Genomic DNA, 13,776 nt, shown 5'->3' with positions numbered 1-13,776 from the left:
ATACAGAAACTCACTTGCCTACTGATTTTAGTTATTGCAGTATCACTACTGTGATGTTCCAGATGGTTTTCATGTTGGGTGTATAGCATTGGTTTTCATGTTCAAATGAGCATCATCTTTATGTCCTGTTTGTCTCAGAAGTGTCTCCTTACCCATGTTCACATTCCTGGTTGTTACCCATGGAGGCATGCAGGTGTGTTGCTTCTGCTGTAAAATGGTAGGAACAGATTACAAAGATAACTCAGCCATTAACCCCTCCATTCTAGTCAATGTCCCAGCTGGATTTTCAGATGCATAGAATTAAGCAGCAAAATAGAATTTTATCAGAGACCCAACTGCTTGCTCAGTTATATTCCGAAGAAGATGTTAAAAATTGTGCCTGTGATTTGTTTAATATAGTTTCAAAATAATAAAAGTTTTCTTCCACCTTAAATTTAGAAAATTGTAACATATGGTTTTATGTATAATTTTTATGATTATTATTTTTTCTGAATCTGAAATATGATTAGTACCAAGGAGTGGGCTTCAAGATTCTGGAAACTCAACTTTACTTTGATGACTCACTATGTGAAGACTGCAAGTTGGTTATCTTGTGTCTCGTTTTTCTCATTTGCAAACTTGGAATGTTGACAGGCATGTTAGATCTTATACAAAAAGGCATGTTAAGGTTACAACAGCAATTCCTTTAAAGACAATAATTTATGAACTTCTTCTCCACAGATCTTTCCTCTCAGCTAGCATCAGTGCAAACTTCATTTCTCATTTAAATGGCATTAGTTTTTGAGGATAAATGTAGTTAATTCTGATTGCTGTAAAATGAATATTGTACTCTTCTGTGGCCATCCAAGAAAAAAATGCAGTCTTTGAGACCTCAAATTCAACATTGAACCATTCCTAGCAATACTTTAAATGACAAGAAAAGTAATTTTCATTGTAATTTGTATGTCCAGGTGCAGCTAAAATTGTAGGAATGATGGGCTGCTTGCTATAGCAAATGTATTGCTTTAATTCGGAATACTTCAGGAATGCAATTCCTGATTTTTGAAAGAAGAAGCTGTAAAATAAGCTTTATAACATAGAATTATGTTAGCTTCCTCCTCAATTCATGCTCAGACTTTGGATTTGAGGTCCAAATCACAAACAATTTAACTCTTGGAAAAACGGTATTAGTATTTGAGAGCCTGATTTGCCTGAATTGGTGATTAGATTGAACTGGGAAAAAAGCTTTGCCAATGACTTTCAAAATAACTTCCTAAGGAACTGTGGAGCAGAGGTGACTGGATTCTTATCTAAATTCTGTATTATGATTCTTCTTTTTCCCTCCATCTGCATGTCTCCTTACCCACTTTTGTGCTTTTACACCTTCCATTTCCTGCCCCTGAACAAGTCCTTTATCTCAGTATTCTCTCCCTTCAAACAATCACTTTTCCTCTTTTCCATGTACATTCCTGTACTGTTTCTGCCTCCCCACACTGAATGAATACAGAAACTAGAGAGCCCTGGAGAAAGTCTTCATTATTCTGCATTTTTACTTTTTCTTCTTTCTTGTCAAGTTTATTGTGCAAGTAACTTCCAGCAATAAGAAGTGGAGAAGGAATAAATGAAAGAGAAGTGTGTTCCTACTTGAAGCTACAAATTTGTTTTTTTAAATATAACACAGTAAGAGATTGACTGGAGAAAGGTCTGTGTATTTGTAAATGTGTATGAGTGAAAACATCAGAGTTTGTGCCACATCCTAACAACCTATTGTGTAGCATTCAGGGAGGAGAAAAGGAGAAAACTGATGGTTTTGTGCATCTGGAGAAGTTGACATAAGATTGGTGCCAGGAACATTTCTGAGAGATGGTAGTTGACCTCTTTTTTTGGGTTTCAAAACCTGGGGAAGCTTCAATTGTTAAACAATCGTTGTAAAATTTATTTTAGTATGTTTCTTCCTTACATCAGCTTAAAAGGCAAAGTATTTCAGATGAAACTGGTAAAGAAAATCAGATTTAGAAAACTTCATTCTATGTAAGAAAAAGCTGACATTTATAAGCAATTGAAAACAACATATTTTGCTTTAAAATTCAAATAACATGAACACAATATATTTTTAGGTCTTGTATAATACTTGAGGATAGCTGACAAAACCTTGAAATGGTTCTCTCTTATATTATTTAAAAGATGTAGCTGTATATGAAGATTTTGAAAACAGACTTGCTGTATCAAAGATCATCAAGGAAGTTGGAGAACCTCGGAATTATGGTTTGACAGATGAAGAAAAGGAGGTTTTGCAACGCCAGGCAGCTGAGGAACAGCTTGCCAAAGAAGCTAAAGAAAAAGCTGAACAAGAGCGTAAAGAAGATAAGGAAAGGGAAGAAAGAAAGGAGAGATGGGAAGAGTGGGTAGGTTAATACATTTTTTTTGAAATCATTATTATTTATGTGTTTTAGATGACTTCAAGTAATCTGTTATGTAAATACACTTGGGAAATGTAGCATAAATTCTCTTGTTCCTTGTATCCTAATTTAGGTTTGGGTTAGGCTATCTCCACAGTGAATTTCAAAGCCCATCTTACATAATATGCTTTTTTTATTACAGACATAGCATTTTTTTGCATTTTGGTATCAGCATGCCTTTAAAATACTTTTATGGTACTCTTGTTGTTGCTGTGCTGCAGCTCTTCTATTTTTATAAATTTTACCATTTATAAATATCTACTACAATCAGTGGAGACTTTCCTTACCCAGTCGAACAGGACTTTTGCATTTGCTTAGTTTACTTCTGAGCGCCTGACTAAGTCTTAATTATCAAACTAGATTTTTAGCTCAACACCGACCCAATCTTCCAGCCTACACTGCAGAAAGGTTTCTGAGCCTGCAAGAACGTGTGTAAGAGCTGAGTACTCGGTTCGGTAGGGACTACCTGATGCAGTCTGAAGGATGATTTTCGTTTGCTAATAATCTAATAAGTACTTGGTATTTAGGCTAGCTGACCCCAGAAGACTTGCTTGTGATGCTTTTTCCTTATTTATCTTTATACACCCAAGGACAATTTAGTTAAATGACCTGAAATTGGTACTGTAAGAATGTTTCTGTTCACACCCAAAGTTAGGCCGTTTCACCGGAAGGCAAGTCTATTGTCTTCTTTTAGAGCTATTTAAAAACAAACTGATCCTTCCACGGAGAAGTCCTTTTCTTATATTTCAATGCCCACACACATCTATGGATATGTTGAATATCTGAAATTACTGACAATTAAAGAAAGATTTACATTTCTCTGATGTAGGCTCATATATAAGGGTTTTCTAATATCTGATTGTTTACAGCTTCATTCAACATTAAACAGCATTTTGTACCCTGTAAAATTCGTAAGAATAGCTAACACATTTTAGCTAGATTCAATCCAAGTCATCTACCTTTAAAAGTGCAAACTGCATTAATCAAAGCTGAACTAGGTGTTAGATAAAACGTGTGTTTAATGTTATCCTTTAAAATAGGCAGATGATCAGATCTAAGCAACTGTTCATTTGCCCTTGACGCTGTAAATTAGCTGCTGTCTCCGAGTAGTGGCCAAAGACCACTTGCAAGACTTATTCAATAGCACTCCTGGATTGTGTGAATAAGGTAAAAATTGGTGTATCTGTTTTATCTGAATATTGTTTTTGTGTTATGCCTGGAGTATAGAAAAGCAGTCTTCAGAGTATCATCTGTTTGCTGTAGCTCTATATGACTCAGGCTACTGATGAATAAAATGAGTGAAGAGAGGACAATGAAAATGAGTTGCAGTAATCTTCTGGCTAAAGCTGCTGCAAGTATGCATGCTACTAAGTGCTATTGAATGGAAGGAAGAAAAGCTTGCAGCAGTTTTATTCCCTCATCCCTCTTACTTTTTGAGTGTAAAAATATCATTTGATTTAACCTGAATTCAGAAATAAATTTAGCTGGTGGAAACAGATGTATTTCACTGTGGTTTTAGTGTATTTGACTCTCAAGCCCCTCAAAAACATCAATGAAATACGAATACAACAAATAAAGGGAACCAAAGAGAAACAAACTCAACACAATTAAAAAATAGAAAATTAGAAAGCCAGGGCTCTCTACTGAGTAAAAAAAATTCTCCTTCCCTCCAGTTAAAATAAGCCTCAAGAAACCACCTGTGTTTTGCAATAGCACTAATTTTTGAAGTGCTACAGTGTATTTCAACTGTTTTGCCAAATACCTTATGGAAACAGAACCACTGGAAGACTTGAGACTAAACCTCCTTTTAGGTGTTAAAGAAAAAAATAAAATCATTTTAGTAAAGAGATTATGTCAGTCCTTATTATGTTCAATTCTGTACCCTCAGTGTGTTGTGTGCTCTAAATATAATAAACAGTTAATAATTATTACTGTCAGCTTGTTCTTTAAAGTTCTGTCCACAGCTTCTAAAAGTATTTTTTCCCTCTAGACCAGCACTATTATTTAGCCAAATGTTATTTGATGGATTTTATAAACATTTTTTCTTTATTAATTGTAGATTAAACAGCAGGAGGAAGTGAAAAAACAGGAACAAGAGTTATTGGAGGCCCAGTCTATTCCACTACGAAATTATTTAATGAAGAATGTCATGCCAACACTTATGCAAGGGATAAATGAATGTTGTAGGATCAGGCCCGATGACCCAGTCAATTTTCTGGTAAGGTGATTATGTTTTGTTTCTTAAATATTTTTGAATACTCCTATAGACTCACATAATCTCTATTAATGAAAGGACTTAAATTTCCTCCCCACTTTCAGGATAGTAACTAATTAATGATTAGAATCTGCAATACTGATGACCAACAATTATAGTGAAAATTAAAACCCAGAAACTACTCCTCATGGGATCAGTTGATACTGTGTATCAAGGGAAGGATCCAGTGTAGTTAAACAGTAATAGGACTAAAACCACTACCAGGATCTGTTTCCCCTTAGTATGTGCACTTTGCACATCTTATGCACCCTGACAATTCTGCTGTGCCATAGAGGACTACAAGTTAAAGAACGTTTTTACATTAGGATTTCATTTCCACGAGATTGATTTGTGCCAATGAACCTGTTATGATATCTGATAGCTGGAGTTAGGTGCCTCAAAAGAGGGTCCACAAACAAAGAAATCCCTGAGCAATTACACCATTACAATCCAGACTTCCCATCCCTCACAGGACATCCCTCATGGGACCAAGAGCTCTATGAGGCTCTGAGATCTGGTTGCCCTTCATTGGTTTGCTCTCTGTTACCAAGGGTTTGCTAAAGGGTCACGTCCACACCCTCTTAGGTTGGTTTCAGTGGGCTTTTGGTTGGTCGTGGTTGTTACAATCATGTGGTTGTTACGGTTCATATACCATGATCTATGGGCTGTCTACCCCAGCTATTATTTTTTAAGTAATGTTTAAGCTGCAGCTTTGTCTATTCTATTATTAATGTTCAGATTGTTAGTGCCAGGTTTCACTGTAATCCATCTTTGACTTAAAAACATAACCATATGGTTCAGATAAAGTTCAACCTGCAGCCTAAAAATTCTAGCTACTTATGCCTACTTTCAAATAATTCAATTATGCCTAATTTCAAATGATTTTAAATTTTTAACTCTTCAGAAAGCAGGACATCACTCTCCCCCCGCTACCCCCACCCCCTGGCACAACTGAACACGTCATAATGATAAATGCAAGCTCTTTGGTAATTCCCTTCACAATACACACATAAATGAAGGAGAAAATCCTGTAGGACATTCACAGACTAATTCCAGTTGCAAATGACCTCAGTACAGTATCCAGCTCAACTTTGGGCTGCAAGCAGGGTCAGGTCATTGCATTCAGACAGGAATCCAGGTGCTGTAACATCATTGCTCTGCTGCTGTTCTGCCTGCACATCCTGTTTACAAGCTGAAACAGAGGATTTTATTAATCCAGCAAAAGCCTGAAATGAAAGCAATTGTGTTACAATCCAACTTCAGGCACTAAGGAATGTTTTCTTTTTGCCTACTGGTGACAGCTACCTGTAGGCGTAGGAGTATGAGATCTTCCCTCATAACTGCATAGCTTTTAAAGATCAGGATCAGTGGGTCCAGAAAGCAGGTCCCTAGACCTTTCCTTGGCATGACAAAAACTTATAAATGGCACACATCCTTCTCTTCTTCCTCCTCTCATCATCTTCTCTCACGCTAGAAACAGTGACTGCTATGAAGAGTGTGAGTGAGGTCAGTGGTATTTTGGATAGTCTTTGGGGGAAAGAGATTTCTCTGACATAGACACGTTTTCTGCCATAAGTTACGTTTAATATGTTCTGCAGTGTTGTTTAAAGCAATGTTATCCACTATGTCTTTGTTATTTTGCATATATTTTGAAGTTGGAGATGTGAAAATAATTGTAATTTTGAAACTCTTCTGTTTACAGGCAGAATATCTCTTCAAGAACAGTCCTGATATCGACTGGAATAAACGTTAAATCCTAGCTGCAGCAGGAATTGTGAAACAAAAAGGGAGAAAATTCCTAATACATTTTAGATAAAAAAAGACTTAGTTTCTCATGTTATTTTTGTTTAGGCTTACTATGCAATCTTCAGTTTTATTTATCATACTTTATTACTATTTTGTACTGGATTTTTAATCCTCTTCTACAACATTTCCATTTGCTGTATGTATTGATTGATACATTTACACATCCATATATTATTTTCCTAATCCTTAGTGAATGAAGGCAGCTAGCCTGAGAAAAACTTTTATTAAAAAAAGTATTTCTACTGAAAAAGGAAATAAATAGAAGCAGCAAACTCTCTTATTTCCCCTCCCAGTTTGCCAAGAGGCAAAAATTCACACAATACAGTCTTCTTGTGCTTCTCTGAAGATTGACTGGTAAACAGGTTACCAACACAGGTATGTCATAAAACCTGTGCTTTACTTTGGTATCAAACACATGGCTGTAGAACTCATTTAATGATCTTCAGCATTCAACACTAGATAGATATTTTTTAGAGATTCTTGAAGAGTTTCCAGCACATAGCTGTCCTTCTCAGTTTTGCTGACTTCATCCAGCTGTCACAGGAACCATATCTGTGCTGAGATCGAAGGGATTGCATACTTAGTGTAAAACAAATAAAGGATTTTGTCAAAACAGAAGGCAAGGACCCTTTGTGGAAAGGGAGGGGGGAAAAGTGGAAGAGCTGAAAGAATAGTGATATAGAAACATTTGACATTTATATTGTCTTTGAGTATCAGAATTTTAGATGTGTTAATGCCTGATGTTTTTATTCAGATATATTAGTGTTTTTGTAGAGTATCTTATTTCATCTGTTTTCATAGTTAGACAAGTTGGGAATAGAATTCAGAACCAGTATCTCCTACTCTAAAGAAACACATATTTTTGCGATCTATACGTCCTATATGCTGTCAGCCAAAGTCACCATTTGTCCTGTGAAGCAGTTGAAGATAAAATAATCGGTAGCTTTTGACACTTTTTTTAGTTTGAAAGTGCTATTTTTCAGAATAAAGATGACACTTAAAAAGAGGGGGCAAACAAGGTTTTCGCTAGAGTTACTGTAATGCATTGACTTTTCTAACAATAAAGTTTTGAACTAATCTATAAAGAGTGTGACTTTTTTATAATATTTTGAAAGTTTATGCAGACTACTCCAGGCAGATGCTTCAAGAACACCTCTTAGAATCCCTTTGCTTTGCTTTGCGCAGGGCACGAATGCTCAGTGAGCCCGACGGGGGCAGCCCAAGCCACGCTCGGGGCTGCCTTTGAACGAGCCCCTTCCGAGCCCAGAGCGCCGGGCCGGCTCCCCGAGACTCTGCGGTGCCGGGGCGAGCCGAACCGAGCTGAGCTGAGCCGAGCCGAGCCGAGCCGGTTCCGTCCCGTCCGCTCCCGTCCCGCCCGGCCCGGTCCCGCGCACGCGCCGCCCCGCGGCCGTTGGCGCTTTGTTTTCAAACCTCGGCCGGCGCCGCTGCCGCCGCCACCGCGACTACATTCCCCAGCGTGTCCCGCGGCTCTGACTCCCTCTGCGCACGCGCGGCCGGGCGAGCGTGCGCGCCGTGCGGGGGTGTTCGCAGCGCTGCGTCAGGCCCCCCCCGCCCCGGGACGTTGCTGTGGTAGCGTCCGGGCGCCATGTTAGAAGGCCGGAGGGGAAGAGGCGAGTGAAGCGGCGGCGGCGGCCGGGCCCGGCACAGCCGCTCCCTCCGCTCCCGGGGCCTGGCCCCGGCCCGTGCCATGGTCGCGGCTCCCGCCGCTCCGCAGGACGAGTGACCGGTCCTCAGGCGGCAGCGGTGGGTAAGGGGGAAGAAGAGGAGGAAGAAGGGGACGACGCGGCGGCGGTGGTGGCGGCGGCGGCGGAGGAGGAGGAGGAGGGGCCGGAGAGACGATGCCGTTGTAAGTCCGGGAGCTCGCGGGACGCGCTCGGGGCTCGCGTTGTGCCGGCCCCGGCCCGGCGCTCCCCACATGCCCGGGCCCTTCCTGCCGGGGCTCGGGCCCTTCCCCCGCGCGGTCCCCTCGGCCCGGGCGCTTCCGCTGCCGCAGTGTGCGGCCCTGGCGCTGCTGCCCGCGCCGCCGGAGCTCCACGCTTTCTCGCCCCCCATCGTGCGAGCCCCGGAGCTGATAGCGATACGGCTTTTGCCTTGTTGTCGCCGCCTTTGCGATCTCGCAGCGGCAACGTGCGGGGCGGGGGGGACGCGTGCGGCGCTCTCCGCTCGCCGCTGCTGGGTCAGGGCGCACGAAGGGATGAGACCCGCGTGTTTGTCCCTCGCTCGCCCCGGCCGCTAAGGGTGAAGCGCTTTCCCCCAGCCCCGTGAGGTCTCTCCCGCTGTGACCACGCGGGCAGTTTATCCCCGTTCCGGAGCAGGAGACCCTGGGCCGCTGGTTCCGGGGGGCTCCCCGAGCCCGGCGTGCTGCCCTTGGAACCCCCCGCTGCCGGCGGCTCCGGGCAGCGCCCCCGGCCGGCGGACGGGCCCGCGCGTCCCTCCCGCCCGCCGGCGGCAGCCGCGGCGCCTGTGCGCTGGCCGGGCCGTGCCCTGACCCTGCTGGCAGTCGGGAATAACCAAGTGTGACCTTATTCAGCCCAGTTTGTTCGCTGATTTTTTTCTTTTACCTCTGGCTTTTTTTTTTCGCTACCTTTTTTTTTTTTTTCCCGTCCCTCATCGCTGACGTTTTTACGAATTCTGATTGAGACGACAAAACTTAAAGCTCCTCAGTTCTGAAGTTCACAATCTTAGTATTTTATTACGCTATAGAGATCGAGGGAAACAGTGATGTGTAGGTTATCAAGTAACTTTTCAGAATAAGGCATGTTTATATATTTTGCTCGGTTGATCTGTTTATTTGTTTTTTTTTGTTTGTGTGGTGGGGTTTTTTTTCGTTGAAGGAGAAATATAAAGAGTTTGTGATTCTACACTCTTTCTCTCACTGTTATAATTTGGGATTATTCGCTGTGGTTAAAAATATGTCAACTTTTAAGTGGCGAATGGCCAGGGTTGTCTGTTGTGGTTGTTAATTCAGTCTGAAGTACTGCAAAGTTAGTCATGGGGTGGATGACATGATAGAAACTTATCTGAGAGGGTTTATGGCAGGGAAGGAACCAGTGGGTGAATGCAGGAAGGAAAATGGTTATGCTGAGTAGGTTCTAATGGTTGTATAACGAAGCGCCAATGTCTTTATAGGTGAGTTTTGCACATGTTAATTATGGCAATGAAAAGTTACCAGAAGTCAGCTTTTGAAGTTGGTTAGGCTTTTCAGCCTCAGGAAAATGGGAGGGTATTTATTCCACTTGCTTTCATTCTTAGCTTATTGTGTTGTGACTACATAAATTCCAAAGGCTTAGTAAGTAACAACATGTAAAAGTTTGGGCTACTTTTATGTGTTGTAATAACAGCCATCTTCAATTCTGAAAATTTTGGAATGATTTGATAATTTCTCTTGATGTAGGTGTCTATGATACTTTAACTAGAAACACTTAAATAACAGTACATAGTTACAGTGGCACCAAGTTATTTCTATTTTCAGTGTAAACATTATTTGGCAACTTAACTAGTACAGGAGATTTATTGTAGTTAGCAAAAATGGGCCTTTTTCAGTTTATGCATTTGCTCTGTCATATGTATGTTTGACATTGTTGACTTGGGATCATCCAGTCAAGACTTTAAAGTGAGTATTATAATGCCACTAAGTAGAAATGCTGGTAATGCTAATTCTTGAGTTTGTGAAGTGAAGCCTCTGACTTTAGAGAAGAGAAAGAGGCAGCTTGGGAAGATTTTTCCTCTGTAATTCTTTCCAGACAGTTGATTCTGTCTTCTGGACGATAATCTTGTTGAGTGAAAGTAGAATAACCCTATGTTACTGCCAAACTTTCATGGTGACAAAATGTTCTTTTTTCTTTTTTTTTTTTTTTTTTTTGCCTGACTTTTCAATATGTTGTTCAAACTGCGTTTTCAGGCTTGGTGTTTACAATTGACAGGCCTTGTCAAATCTTATTTCTTATACAACCAGAGGTTGTCATTCTTGACTTGGAGTTCCGGGTTCTCCAGAGTTCACCAGTGTTCATATTGCACTTATTAACAGTGTGATTCAAAAGTAGAAAACCAATCAAATTCTTCCTGTACATGGTACATCAATAGTAAGACTGCTGATGCTGATATCTGGCATTTACAGAAGCCTTCGGTATTTTTTTAAATATTAAAATTTATTTTAGAGACTTTAATGACTTTTTGTTAGAATTCTCATGTGAGGAGCGCTAGGAGCTGTATAAGGAAGAAGTCTTTACAGAAAAGCTGATTAGAAGCAAGGATGACAATTTCCCCTGTCATAAAGATATATTTGAGTGCATGGTTATGTATAGAATGGTCCTGTGCTTTATCTGAAACATAAGATACCAGGGAAGGATGAGCTCACTAAGCTGTTCATGTGTTTTGGTTGGATCTGGGGCTTATACAGAAAGGCTTCTGACTCAGTGAAGGTGGAGCTATGTGTATGAGAGTGATGATTTGCTCTTTTCATGTAACCTGGGGCTTTCTAACCCTCCAAACAGAGAGAACGTGAATCTGTTTCTTAGTAAGGTGCTGAATGTCTGTGTGTGCTGAATTCATGGCAAAACACTTTGGAAATATTTTGTTTTATTCTGTTACCAGAAGTGGAAAAGTGCTTTGAGGCATATACATGAACATTTTAAAAGATAAGATCTATAAATTTTTAGTATTATTAGTATTGCTAACTTCTATATTAGAGTTTCGGAATGTCATTAAGAGTTATTCTTTCCAATGGACAGTCAAGCTGATTCTCACTTTTGAAATAATACTTCTCAGTTTCTCTTTCACTGGACTTTGCTGTAGACATAGGCAAAGTCATTGTTTTCTTCACTTTTCATTAGAGACTGTCAGTTTACATGCTGGAAATACAGCATTGTATTTAAAATGCCTTGTGCTGACTGGGAATGGATAAGTAGTGTCTCTGAGCAGAGAGAGTTGAGAATTTTATAGGCTGTTAGTAAAGGAATTAAATTATTCTTAACTTTGGAGAGCAGTGGACTGACTTTAGAGGAATAGTTGCTATAATATAAAGTGATAGCTTTCTTAACTGAGAAGCAATTAATACAAAAATGTGTGCTGAGGATTAGATGCAAGGATATATGGTTTTGCAGTAACTTTCAGTCTTCCAGTATCACTCTAAAAAAGGACTGAGATTATACCTGTTAATGTAAAGGTACTGCACAGAACTGGGAAACCCAGTTATTTTGGGCTGAGCAGATTTCACCACTGAGACAAATTAATCTCTTAACAGTGAAATGCTTTGTGAGATTCCTAGTTCTTAGTTTATAGTCCTTGTTATCTTTTGATTCAGCCTTACTGAATTTCTTAAATTGCTCTTGAGTTTTTTGTCTCCCATATAGCCATAAAAATAGTTTTTGGTTCAGCTGCTGCCTGTGCAGTTCATGAGCACTTTCTTTTCTTTAAACTGGAGAAACTTCTCCTTCAGCTGTGTTAGTAGGACTATTGTGGATGGGTTTTTGTTTGCTCATGCTGCCTTTCTTGTTCTTCTGTGTGAACAGAAGAGCCAGAGAGCTCAGGAGAGTGTCCAAGGTCAGCAGAATGTGTGTGAATGAGCTTCCTTTTGCCATAGGTGAGCCTCTTCTGGTACCCGTTACCTGCAATTGCTCCAGTGCCTGTGTTCAAGCCAGTGTTTGTTTTGAACACTTCATACTGACAGTTGAAGACATAATTCATGGCCTGAATGGTCCAGTAATATTCTGCTAGATACTGAAACTTTTATTCAGGGGGACAGCTGTATTGTCTTAACCATTTGAAACATGTTCCCAGTAACTGATTTGCACAGACTTCATTGCTGTTTCCTGCCTAGATTTTTGAAACTTCTTGTGGAGTGATGATGTAAGCATTAAGCTGGAATCTTCACTCTGAATTGCCAGTCACTCATTGCTGAAGGAAATTCAAAATGAAGCAAAACTCCTCAGCAGAGTTTCTCTGAATCTGGACACAGTGGAGCTTGAGCTCCGTGAATTTAGCTCCAGCTGGTTAACCAGATGGTGTGATGACCAGTATTGTTTCAGGAGTCTGACTGGGGTGTCTTCATCAGCAAATAAAAAGGAATACATTTTGCTGAGCTAATCAGTAGAGGCAAACAGAGAAGTGAGGATAATCATTGAGAATCCTTAAGTTGTGTATTTTGCCTTAGTATCTGGATGAGTTTGAAACTTAAGGGGATTTAAATTGTTATGATTTGTTCTTGTTTGTATTGTCTTTTATTTTTGTGATGTTTCCCAAATTTCAGGATCATGATATGTAGATAGTGTGGTACTGGTAGCAACTGTATTTTGGTTTTGATAAGAAATGTAAAATCCCAACAGAAATAGCACTAAAAATAGTACTGTTAGAATGGATGTGGAATACAGGGAGAGAAGAAGAACAAGTGTTTAGAAAGACAAGTTTTCTTGTGGGGGTAGAAGTTGGTTTAAATAAAGAGCACATCTGAAAAAGTTCAAGACAGCATTGCTGATTTTTCTGAGGATGAAGAAAGGTTCTAGTGTTCTTAAAGCAAACAATAGTACAGAACTTGGAATTACTCTCCAAGTCTTAGTTATATATGGGACAGTGTTACATAGGTACAGCTGTATTTGTGCTGTGTTCAGTTTAAATGGATGTGTTCAGGCTATCACCTGATCTTCAGAAGATGCATTGTAATCCCTCCTCTGCCTTAGAACAACATTTAGTCACTTCCATATAAAGGAGTTTAGAGGTGTTTGCTCTGGAAACTGTAAAGCTTCTTACAAGCTTTATTTGGTTTTTTTTTCCTTCCACTTCTGCACTGCTTAAAATGGGTTTTAGCAGTGGCCATATAGCCAGGGTCTGTTCTTTTAGTTAGGTAGTTGCTGGTAACAATATAAAAAGATACTGCTTACCAAAACTCGAAGTTCTGAGGAAAAAGTTTGGCTGCACTTCAGCTTAACATAGACTAGATTGTGTTTGTATTTTTATATGGGGAAGAAAGACATGTAAGTTTCTTTTTGATTAAATTAATATTTGAATCTGAAATACTGAATCATAACACTTTAGAATAAATCCACTGTAGCTGTTGCCCAGCTTGCACGTGGTAAATTGTTAGTGTAAGTTCTTAAAAAATTCAGATTAAACCAGAGCTGCAACAATAGCATGTTAAATTTAACTCTGTATAATTTTCTGTGACTTTATTTTGTATTTGTGCAATTGACAGATAGCTCATGGTCATCTCAGAATGATAGGATGATCTTCATGTTTATATGTGATTAACAAGAAACAAACCCC

The 13,776-nt window shown here is 39.9% G+C and overlaps 2 protein-coding genes across 6 annotated transcripts in view; both read left to right on the top strand.

The window, feature by feature from the left end:
- AK7 (adenylate kinase 7) overlaps window positions 1–7,573 on the top strand; it is a 28,974-nt gene extending 21,401 nt beyond the window's left edge. The window contains exons 16-18 of one of the 2 annotated variants that reach the window (XM_064715011.1): window positions 2,164–2,384; window positions 4,498–4,656; window positions 6,395–7,573. In XM_064715011.1, coding sequence (XP_064571081.1) covers window positions 2,164–2,384; window positions 4,498–4,656; window positions 6,395–6,445 — 431 coding nt within the window. In that variant the 3' untranslated portion in view covers window positions 6,446–7,573. Of the gene's footprint in view, window positions 1–2,163; window positions 2,385–4,497; window positions 4,662–6,394 lie in introns of both variants that reach the window. The other variant, XM_064715010.1, reaches the window with a different exon arrangement.
- Window positions 7,574–8,083: 510 nt separating this feature from the next.
- PAPOLA (poly(A) polymerase alpha) overlaps window positions 8,084–13,776 on the top strand; it is a 43,972-nt gene continuing 38,279 nt past the window's right edge. Inside the window, exon 1 of one of the 4 annotated variants that reach the window (XM_064713836.1) lies at window positions 8,084–8,365. In XM_064713836.1, the coding sequence (XP_064569906.1) occupies window positions 8,358–8,365 (8 nt within the window). In that variant the 5' untranslated portion in view covers window positions 8,084–8,357. The remainder of the gene's footprint in view (window positions 8,366–13,776) is intronic. The other 3 variants (XM_064713835.1, XM_064713834.1, XM_064713833.1) reach the window with 3 other exon arrangements.

Source organism: Zonotrichia leucophrys, chromosome 5, assembly GCF_028769735.1.
Source record: "Zonotrichia leucophrys gambelii isolate GWCS_2022_RI chromosome 5, RI_Zleu_2.0, whole genome shotgun sequence".
Classification (NCBI taxonomy): Eukaryota; Metazoa; Chordata; class Aves; order Passeriformes; family Passerellidae; genus Zonotrichia; species Zonotrichia leucophrys.
This window is presented reverse-complemented; position numbering and strand designations above follow the sequence as displayed.